The 11606-nt window shown below is 35.8% G+C and overlaps 1 protein-coding gene across 1 annotated transcript in view; it reads right to left on the minus strand.

The window, feature by feature from the left end:
• Nucleotides 1-2636: 2636 nt before the first annotated feature.
• The window catches only part of LOC105142790 (probable disease resistance protein At4g27220), a 10122-nt gene continuing 1152 nt past the window's right edge, over nucleotides 2637-11606 (minus strand). The window contains exons 2-7 of the mRNA XM_011050584.1: nucleotides 8915-11440; nucleotides 7488-7823; nucleotides 6861-7328; nucleotides 5985-6725; nucleotides 3158-3985; nucleotides 2637-3071 (exon numbers count right to left, since the gene is read on the minus strand). Of these exons, the coding sequence (XP_011048886.1) occupies nucleotides 3039-3071; nucleotides 3158-3985; nucleotides 5985-6725; nucleotides 6861-7328; nucleotides 7488-7823; nucleotides 8915-11389 (4881 nt within the window). The 5' untranslated portion in view covers nucleotides 11390-11440 and the 3' untranslated portion in view covers nucleotides 2637-3038. The remainder of the gene's footprint in view (nucleotides 3072-3157; nucleotides 3986-5984; nucleotides 6726-6860; nucleotides 7329-7487; nucleotides 7824-8914; nucleotides 11441-11606) is intronic.

The raw sequence follows: 11606 nt of genomic DNA on the forward strand, positions 1-11606 counted from the left end.
TTGCATTAAAATTCCTGTTTTTAGGCTGATCAATTTTCGTTATAGGCTCTTCAAGACTATCCTAGTTCTTGCATGGTGTCGGTAATTATTTGCGGATATATAGCGAACAGGTTGCTGTAATTTGCGAGGATAGAATTGAGCCATGGCACAGGAGATCTACCTGGCTAGTAATTTAACATCATTGATTTTCTTTAGGTCAATAAAATGGTGGTGAGCCTGATACTTGAAGGAACAAGAGCTGCAGCATCACATGCTGACTTTCGTATTGTGAAAGGTCATGCTGGTCCTGTTTTGTTTACATATGATTGAGGCATTATTGCCCGTTTCAATATTTCTTTTTCCATTTAATTTTGAAGATCAATGTCAGGGTCGTGACGAGGGGGAATTGAAGTCCTAACATATACTCTGGCAATTGATAACTGTGTAGTTGATGTTTGATTTTTAATGGGGATGACCTTTTGGCTTTTTACCGAAAAGAGAGACAGAATAGAGAAAAAAAGAATCTGTTCGAAAAAAGTTCTTGATGTGAACTTGAACGATTTCCTGTTGCTGCGGAGGATTCAGAAGAGGGCTGTTCTTTAGTTCTTCGGAGTGGACAGCAGCAAAAGGCGACCAGTCGAGCTAGCTACTTCTGCAGGGGATCTCATTAAGGTTTTCTTAATCAGAGCCATACAAAGGGCACGATGGCAAGAGTCTCATAGTCTACACCACTAGAGTTGTCAGATTTAGCTTGAGTTCTTGAGCTTGACGCAGGGTTGGAAAAGGATAAAACTTGTACGTGCAAGAGGAAGATCTTTCTGCATTTGGAGCAGTTCAATTATTCTGGAGGCAGCATCAGACGTGAGCTCCTGAATATTAGTTGGAGATGCAGCGGCCATTGTGGAGGCATGTTCAGCTGTCGCGGGAGATGCATGGACTTCAACTGTGACAGCAGTCGCGGGAGATGCATGGACTTCAACTGTGTGCTGGATTGCAGATTCATGCATGACTTGGTCATTTACTGCTTAAATAATTAGGAAAGTGAGATTGTTTCAGAAGTGATTGTGAACAAGAGGGACCTTCATTAAGCTTAGGGAACACATCCTGAAACAAAATGCTTTTGTTTCATCAGTGATTTTTTTTTTTATTATTTGAAACGGAATGAAATGATAAATTTGCAGGGCTGATCATATATTATGCACAGACAGGCAAGGATAACAAACAACATACTCCAGAAAACGGGAAGGTCCTTGACGCGGGTGCGTGCTTGATGCATTGGCTGAAGCCTTGACATTCACATCAAGGGTTAGTTCAGATGTATTGTAATTTGTAGACTAATAATTTATAAACATATAAGCATTAGGCTTATCAGGGATTGTAATCAATAGGCAATTATTTCATTTATCAAAAAACACAAAAATATTTCAATCCATGCTCTCTTATCAGGGATTTCTTGTACATAGTTATAATCAAATCAAGAATCACTCCATTGACACAAGTTCTTTCATCTTGAATTTTAATTTTTAATTTTTTAATTCAAAACATTAAGTTATTTGATTACTTATTAAATTTATAATTGGTCTCTGCACATACATCAAGTGCAAATTTTTTAACATGCATTAAATTGGATTGGAATCACAAGTTTAAAATTGTAAAAATAGTCAGAGTTCAAATATTATTTTTATTTTCATCAATATAACATTCAATTTTCAATTTAAATTCTTTTTATTTGAGACATGCATAAAAAAAACTTTGAAACAACACGAGACACAAGACACGTCTCAGACATGTATGATTGAATATGTTGGAAAATACCTCATCCAATCATTCTTTGGTTGATAGATTAGACTTAAGACTATTTTATTCAATTTCATTTGATTTTTTCATTGGGTTTGATTTATCTTCGTGTTAATATATTTTATTTAGTTAATTCCTAGTTATTTAATATGTGTTTTACCATGGGTTGGATAATTTTTTTGCAAACAAAAAAAAATACTAGCTTTTTAAATATGTTTTTTATTTAAATTCTAATTACAAATTAAAAGATCTATGCATGCATTAATTAAATGCCTCGAGAATCATTTATGCTAATAAATGTAAAAAAATAAAATGTTTACATGTTTATCCAACTTGTCTCATTGTAGATTAATTATTTTTTTCTCACACAAAAAAATTAATGTATAGGTGTTATTATTATATTTTTTGACATAAAATAAGAAATATAACTGTAAATAAAAAAATTAATACTTACATATAATAAATTGTAATAAATATCATGTGTTAATAAAGTGTAAAAAAAAATGTTATACATATAATAGTTTTTAAAAAAAAAGTGTAAAGAAAAAAAATACAAAATGATAAAGATAAAAACAAAAAAAAATGGTATAGTGATAAACCAAATATTGTGATAAATATTCAAAGTGTAAAAAAAAAAATAATGCTTTTTTCTAAAAGAGTGTAGGGAAAAAAAAGAAAAACTAAAAAAAAATATTAAAAAGAATTAAGATAAAAAAGAAATAGTGATTAATAGACTAAATATAAAATGATAAAAAAAATAAGTATTAAAAAATATATATGAAAAACTTGTTTTCTAAAAAAAACCCAAAAATTACAATTTTACCATGCAAAAAAAATTAACAAAATTTACAATTATAATATTTTTACATGAAAACACCATTTCTTTAAAGTAATTGTGAATCAATGTTTGGGTAGAGTTTTGCTATTTATATGTATTGTATTTTACATTACACGGTTTTGGCGATGAATTATGAAGATCATTGATTTCTCCTCCTCCCTCTCCTCTTCTGCTGCTCCTCTCATCTTCTTCTCCCTCCTTTCTTCCTTTCTCTCCGTTTCTTTCTTCAAATCTTCTTGTCCTGTATCATCCTTGGTTCAGTAGCCCCATCAGTTGCATTTGCCTTTTGTTCTCTCAGAAGATCTACCGCACCTGGTAAATCATTTGTGACAATTTCTTCAGTCTTGGGACAGCCTTTTACTTCCAACTCTAGGAGCTGCACAGGGATCGAACCCATCGGTGGAGCAAGCATTATCTCAAGCTTTTACGATGATGAACTTCCAGCAATTTGAGCTTTCTGAAATAGTTAAATACAAGCAAAATTAGATACCTAGTTACTTATTTCATGGTTTATAGAAATTGGAATGATTGGTCGGTACTTACCGTTTGTGCTGACAACTGTTGTATTGTGGAGTTAAGATTTCCAACCCAGGATCCTTTCTTGTCCTTTTCAGTCAATTTAACTCTCCGCAGCTTGGGAGTGCTCAGTGCTTCGTTGGAGAAAAACTTCATCTCAGGACATTGTTCGACAGTTACTTCTACCAGAGATGGGAAATCAAAGCTGTGTTTTTCTGAGCAAAAGCTAGTTAGGCTTGGTAAACGATGAAGTTCTAATATTTCTAGTTTGCTGAAGACAATCTCATCTTTTATTCCGTCTCCCTCGTTTGCTACTATTTCGGTAACCATACCGCAGTCCTTTATACTCATTATTGTGAGTTGCGCCAGACTTTTTGCTGTTGTGGATGTCACTAATTTTACTAATCTTTTGCAATTCCGCACATCCAAATTTGTTAGATTTTGGAAAGAAGCACGGGATGGAGCTAAATAAATCAAACTGCCGCAATTCTGTACTACAAGAGTTTCAAGAGTCTGCAGAGCTTGGTCCAGTTGGGAATTGCTCTTCCATAAATGCTCTAGGCAAGGAAGAGAGTCCAACTCGAAGTGTCGTATCGATGAAAGAACTATTGCATGCTTCTCCATACCATCAAGTCTAGACGGGAGAAACTCTTTGAAGTCACTACATCCCACAATAAGTTTTTCCAATTTAGGGAACCTTGGAAGGAGATCAATTGGAAAAGTTGCATGTGCACCATGAAAGGAATACAGATTGAGAACTTTGAGTTTGTAATAGAAGTCTTGAGGACACAGGCTTTTCAATAATGCCGATGCATCCTTGCCTTCCAAATATAAATCCTCCAAGCTGGGGAAGATCTGAAAACCAATCAAAAGAAAGCATGCTTGACTTGACGTTTTCTTAACAACTTTATAGCTGTGCATAGAAAGATCAACTGAACACTTGACTAAATGAATTGTGCCACGTGAGCTCTAGCTTCAGTTTTGTAAGGTTATGAATGGAAAAGTTTTGTCAATCTTTCAATAAGAATTCTCTTTCTGCGGAGGGGCAGTGGCTTTTAGATTGAACACATCAAACAACATATGTATCCCTCAAAAGAAGTCATCATGCTTCATTAATTCACCAAATATTGGGATGTCAACCATATTCACCTTGCTTGAATGGAAACATAATTAATCATAACTGGAAGATTCAAACCCTTGGTCCTAAATATACAATAAAAAATAAAAAGTTGTAAGAGAATTGTTTTTCTCTCTTTTAACTCTTGTAGCTATCATGATCATCCATTCATCAAACTAAAAATTTTAGTTTTTAATTTTGAGCTTTTAAATTCAAGAAAAATAAAGGTAACAAATAAGTTGTTTCTTTTGATATTAGTTTTGATCATGGTTTGTTTATGAAAGGATTAAAAAAGAGATTATAGTTTATAAAGATTTGAAATTTATGTTGATAAAATTTATTTGTGATTATTATGAGTTTAAAGTTAAGTGATTAATTGTAAATGTGTTGTTAGAAATAAAAATTTATTAATTGATTTGTTTTGGGTTAAGAAATTTATTTAAACTTTGCTGGAAAATCTGGTTAGAATGGTCTTAAGGTTGAAGATGATGATATTTTATTCTGGTTCTGGATCAATGAAAATTACACTTTAGTCCCTAAATTCTAGAAAATAATAATTTGACCTCTGAAATGTATTTTGGAATTTTGAACAGTATTCTTATGAGGTCAAGGATAATGAACCTCTGTTTGATAATTGATTCATGTATTTTTTAGTTTAATTCCTATATTTTAGAGATTTATAATTTAGTCCCTAAACTTTGAAAAAATTATATTTTGGTTCCTAAAATGTAAATTGAGATTCTAGATAGAATTTAGTATGGGTTATAGATGAAATTTCAGTATGGTTATGTGTTTTTGACAATTACAGTTTGGTCATCCAATTCTAGTAAAATTATGTTTTGATCCTTATTTTTAAAAAAATTATTGTTTTAGTCCCTAAACTTAGAAGATTAAACCTGGTTTCTTTTATGCATTGGAATTTTTTAATGAAGTTGTTTTTTAGTATATTTGTTATAGGTACTTCTAATGATCCTCAATAGGATTTTTAGATCTTTCATCTGATATTCCTTTTAGTTCTGTATTTTATAGGTGAATAAGATAATCTTTAATACGTGTATAGTATTCTATATACATAACTAGTGAGAGAGACATCAACTTGTGGTGATTGATCATCCTCAAGTGATCACCTTTGGGTGTCATCCGATAACTTTCAGCTATCATTTGGTCACTGACATGTATTCCACTAGTTTATAATAATATCAAGATAAATCATCTTGCAAACTATTAATATCTAAGATGTATATTAAATATTATTCATTTACTGACTTAATTGAACTTACCCATTATTTTTAATATTATTTCAAGTTTTTATTTTTTGTTAACAGGTGAACTTTGTTAAGTATTCTTGCTTTTTTAGAAATTATTTTATAAATCTTTTTTATTTGATATCTTACATGCTCCACTGTTACACTGTTTTAATTAAATTTAGATTTTGATAATATAATAAGTATTATGAATTATTGTTTTTATTTTAATTATTAATGAGAAGTTTTGAATTATTATTTGATTTTATTAGTTTTGAATTATATAATATTTTGAAAAAATATGAAATGTTGTATGTTTTAGTAATTTGTTCCTTTAATATATATTTTTTGAAATTTAATATAACACCACTCATGCATTGCACGTCATTAACTTAAAATTCGAGTCGTGATAATAACGGTCTAATGAGAGTTTATGTGAAAATTAGAAAAATGCGGAGCGTGTACGTGCTTGGAATAGAGTTGAAGATCATACCTTTCCAAATGAGAGAAGTGGCTGCTGGCCTTCGATGTCCATGTGATCCTCCCTGCATGGTTCGTGAGAGCACTTGGTTTCTGAAGGAAATATTTCAATTTTCTTACAGCGATACACACACAACTTTTTCAACCTCAGCCATTCTGACTTATGTATTCCTGGATAGAATCTCTTTAGTTCTGGTACTTCCACAAGATGCAGATGGGTAACTTTAGGAAACAAAAACTCAGGACCTTCTTCTAGTCCTTCATCCTTTGCAACAATTTCCTCCACTCCACAATTTACTATCAGAAGCTCTTCAAGTTGTAGAAGGTTTAGGGCTATAGAGGCAGGGAAGAGACTTCTTAGACCAGGACATCCCTGGACATGCACGGTACATAGGTTATGGAAGGAAAGAATTCCTTGGGGATCCCTATTCCAAACATGCTTCAGCTGTGGAAGATTCACTAGACGCACACCTCTCAATTGAGTGGCTGTAACAGCAAGTCTTTGTTCCACATTTATGAGCACTTGGAGATCAAAAATCTCTTCTACTGAATCACAATCATGTATAATCAGATTCTCTAGATTATGGAATCTTCTCAGCATACTGGAAGGGAAAATATCCAGTAAATTCTTTCCATGCCCAACGTGCAGTATCTTCAGTTTGCAAAAGGAATCAGAATGGAGTTCATTGTGCCATATCACCTTCAAATTATCCATTTCGAAAATTAGAAATACCTCCAAGTCAGGGAAAGCAACCTGCAGTAACAATTCCATTCTGTTAATAGATTGCCAACGCCCATAACAAAATATCACCTATGGGGTAAAACATAGAAAGAAAATACACGAGTGAGGCAAGCTCACAAATTAAGCCTGCTTTTGAAATAAAATCACCTTGTCATCGAAGAGAGCTGATTTTGTGTTGTCAGGTTTGCTCATGGCAGGGACATCTGCACTTAATGGGATGGAAATAAATTCCTTCAGTTCAGGACATTTCCCTAACGTCAGCACTTTCAGGGAGTGGCATTCAAGCAAGTTACTGGTGCAGAATCTTCTGAGTTTTGGCAGACCAGTGAGCTCTAGGATGAGTAGTTTAGGGAATAGCATCATTTTGCCTTCTCCGACTCCTTCTGGAACAACTATTTCCTCCATGGACTCGCAATTACATATTTCAAGCCTTACGAGTTGAGCAAGACTTCCGACCATAGAAGATGTCAATAAATAGTTTAAATTACTACAATTCTCCACAACAATGCTTGCTAAGTTTTTAACACAGGGAGGCTGCACAGCAGGTTGGTCGTGCCATATCTTTTCCACTTTGATGGAGGAGAGCTTCAGGTCCTCCAAATTGGGGAATAAAATCTGCATGCACATATTTTGTTTTATTAAGTTCTTTTTATTTTTCAGCGAGATAAAAATAAATAAATCCAAGCCCTCAATTTGTCTACTCGTGAGAATGGGTTTTTGTTTTTTGAGGTTAAAAGCACAAATAATAGCTTGTTAAAGGAAAGCGAACCAGACCTTTGTATTGAAAAGTGACATGGAAGTCCCAAGCTCATTCCCCGCAACAAATTCTTTTGACCTCGCTTCACTTGTTAATAGCTTCTGCCTTCTCTGCGAGTCAGAAGATTCCTCGACATTGGAGTGAAAGCTTGTGAACTGAGGCAGACATTGCAGTGTCAGTCTACGTAATTGAGTGAACTCTATTGGTTCACCGTCGGCAGCATCATTCTCACTTTCCTCAGCAACAACCTCTTCCATGATCTTGCAATCAATTATTGTGATTTCTTCAAGGCGCACAAGTCTTCTTGCCATGGAGACTGAAAATAAATTCTTCAACCTATGACAACTTTCTACCTTCAAAATTCTCAAGTTTCCACAAGTTTTGAAGCGACTCTGCCATAACTTGGCCATGGCAGATCTTCTCCAAGTTATCCAAATTTTCAAGAAGCAGTGAGTCCAAGTTCAGAAAAGCAGTACGAGGACCCATACTAATCGAGTTGATGATATATTGAACTCCAGGACAGTTTTGGACGTGAAGATGCCTCAGCTGACGGAAACCTTCCCCGTCCAAGTCATTGAGGATACTCTTAACACCATTCAGTTCTTGCAAATGAAGTTCTTCAGTGATCTTCAGCAGCGTGTTCACCCCCTCCTCCACCAGTGAGCTCTAGGATGAGTAGTTTAGGGAATAGCATCATTTTGCCTTCTCCGACTCCTTCTGGAACAACTATTTCCTCCATGGACTCGCAATTACATATTTCAAGCCTTACGAGTTGAGCAAGACTTCCGACCATAGAAGATGTCAATAAATAGTTTAAATTCCTACAATTCTCCACAACAATGCTTGCTAAGTTTTTAACACAGGGAGGCTGCACAGCAGGTTGGTCGTGCCATATCTTTTCCACTTTGATGGAGGAGAGCTTCAGGTCCTCCAAATTGGGGAATAAAATCTGCATGCACATATTTTGTTTTATTAAGTTCTTTTTATTTTTCAGCGAGATAAAAATAAATAAATCCAAGCCCTCAATTTGTCTACTCGTGAGAATGGGTTTTTGTTTTTTGAGGTTAAAAGCACAAATAATAGCTTGTTAAAGGAAAGCGAACCAGACCTTTGTATTGAAAAGTGACATGGAAGTCCCAAGCTCATTCCCCGCAACAAATTCTTTTGACCTCGCTTCACTTGTTAATAGCTTCTGCCTTCTCTGCGAGTCAGAAGATTCCTCGACATTGGAGTGAAAGCTTGTGAACTGAGGCAGACATTGCAGTGTCAGTCTACGTAATTGAGTGAACTCTATTGGTTCACCGTCGGCAGCATCATTCTCACTTTCCTCAGCAACAACCTCTTCCATGATCTTGCAATCAATTATTGTGATTTCTTCAAGGCGCACAAGTCTTCTTGCCATGGAGACTGAAAATAAATTCTTCAACCTATGACAACTTTCTACCTTCAAAATTCTCAAGTTTCCAAGCGACTCTGCCATAAGTTGGCCATGGCAGATCTTCTCCAAGTTATCCAAATTTTCAAGAAACAGTGAGTCCAAGTTCAGAAAAGCAGTACGAGGACCAATCCTAATCGAGTTGATGATATATTGAACTCCAGGACAGTTTTGGACGTGAAGATGCCTCAGCTGACGGAAACCTTCCCCGTCCAAGTCATTGAGGATACTCTTAACACCATTCAGTTCTTGCAAATGAAGTTCTTCAGTGATCTTCAGCAGCGTGTTCACCCCCTCCTCCAACTGAATAACAGTATTGAGCTTGAGTTTCAAAGTTCTTGAGGTTGCATCCTTAACAGACCAGTCCCACCCATCTCCAATAAATATTCTGAACCTTTCCAAATTTTGAAAGATCAAAGACAAGTCGTTGAGCATATTATCTGCATCTGTAATTTGCATGTCTAAGGTACTTAAGTTTGACAGAAGCTTCAATTCTGACAGGCAAGCATTGTTTCTTTGACTGCTTGATCCTTCAGTCTCCCATTTCACGAAGCTGTTTCCCATATATAAATCTTCTAGCCGGGTCAAGGAAGAAAGGGCATTTGGTGATATTACTTCAAGCCTTTCACAATTGCTCAAATCTAGAAGTAGCAGACGAGTCAATTTTCCTATTTCCCTTGGCAAACGAACAATATTAGAACTAATTAAGCTGAGAACTTTCAACTTCTTTAGCTCTCCAACTATAGATATATCTTCCAAAACACAATGATCCAAACACAGCGTTTGAAGGTTCTCAAGAAATTGAAGTGACGAAGGCAGTGGTGAAAGATTAACTTCTGTGAGATCCAAGACTTTAAGCTCCTTCATTTCTCTGAAAAAGTAGTCTGGTATTTGCAGTGAGGGATCCTTGTTCAGCAGTATAAACGACCTGAGATTTGGACATTCTAATATTGCAGGAAGATCAGGAATTTTCCGGTAAGGCGAAGAGATTCCAGTGTACTGTTGAAGCCCATCATCGGTTGGCCATTCTTTGAGTTCATCTGGCACAACAAGCACCTGGTGTTCCCTTGATGCTAAAGAGCTGACAAAACTTTGAACTACATCATGCATTTTCACTCTTCCATCCCTGTCACCTTCTAGCAACAAACAAGAGGCTTTAAGTTCATCCACCAATGTACGCAGTCTGTTTCTTGCTTCTTCCAATTTGGAACGTCCCTTGAACAAATCCAAGCCTATAGCATACTTTAACAAGTCTGAGATTGAAGAATCATAAGTTAGGAATTGCCCACAAAGCAAGAACAATGACTTGATTTCATCACCTCTCAAAGCTTTGTAACTCAGTTCCAGACACGAGTAAACTGGATCGACAATTTCATCTTTATCAAACCTTGTTAGCTGTTTCAAGGCGTCCTTCCAAGCATATACGTCTTCATTTTTCAGTGCCCTAGCAACAGCAGCAAGTAAAATCGGCAAGCCTGCACATCTTTTGGCTACTTCAGCAGCAACAGGTTGTACACTAGGATTTTTAACAGTAACTCCCACTGTCTTTTCGAACAAATCCCACGCTTCGCTTTCAGGCAAAACTTCAAGCTTGAAATATTTGTTTGCACCCATCTCGCGGGACAGCACATTTTTATTTCTTGAAGTCATGACTATCTTGCATCCTTCATGATCGCTCCCTGAAGGGATTCCGACATCCTCCAATTTAAGTTCTTTCCAAATATCATCAAGAATTACAAGTACTCTAGTCACTCTCTTCAATCTCTCGCACAGTTGAACTGCCCTTCCTTTATCAGTCTCTGCATTCAATTTGAGTCCTAGTCCATCTGCTATTTCACCTTGAATTCTTCTGATGTCTGGAGTCTGTGATACAACTGCCAGAACCACCTTATCGAACAGCCTATCCTCCTTGACTTGTTCAGCAACCTTCTTGACAAGTGTGGTCTTCCCCACACCAGGCATCCCATATACCCCAACCATGTTGTTACCATCCTTCAATGCACCCACAATATCATTTAATACTGACTCTCTTGATTCAAAGGCCTCATAATCCTTCACAGGCCCTATACCCGATGGATCAGCACAGTAAGAAACTCCATCAAATTTCCCTTTTTCCTGGAGATCAACAATAACCGTCAACTTCTCCTTCGCTGCTTTACCCAACCGATAACGTATCTTTAGATCAGGACACAAACCCATGAAGCACTTCTTACTTGATCCATCTCCAACAACACCACCTCCCCCTTCAATGACCCCATCAACACTTCTCAGCCAGTTCTCAACATCAACTTCAATCTCTTCCCCATTCCTTCTAGCCTCCTCTATAGAATGAATAACCCTTGTTTTTGCATCTGTCAGCTTCTCAACTTCATTTTTTAAGTTCTGAATATTGGTATTACAATCAATTACATAACCAATCTGTCTCTTAATGGGAACAACTAACAGCTCAGCAACTTTGGCTACAACAGAAATCACAATTTCCATGTCCAATGAAACTTAAATCTTCTTCTTGTCTGGAATCAAGCAATCAAGGAACTGCAATGAACAAATTAAATCAAAAGGAAACTTTTCAAATCTTCAGGGACTAAATCAGAAATGAACAGCAAAAGGATTTCTTTGTTGCAATTCAACTAACATTAATAAAGCAAAAACAACACAAATAATAAACAAGCAGCAAAGCAGAGGCTTTTCAAAAGCATAA

The sequence above is a fragment of the Populus euphratica genome, unplaced genomic scaffold (assembly GCF_000495115.2).
Source record: "Populus euphratica unplaced genomic scaffold, PopEup_1.0 scaffold146.1, whole genome shotgun sequence".
In the NCBI taxonomy this organism is placed as follows: domain Eukaryota; kingdom Viridiplantae; phylum Streptophyta; class Magnoliopsida; order Malpighiales; family Salicaceae; genus Populus; species Populus euphratica.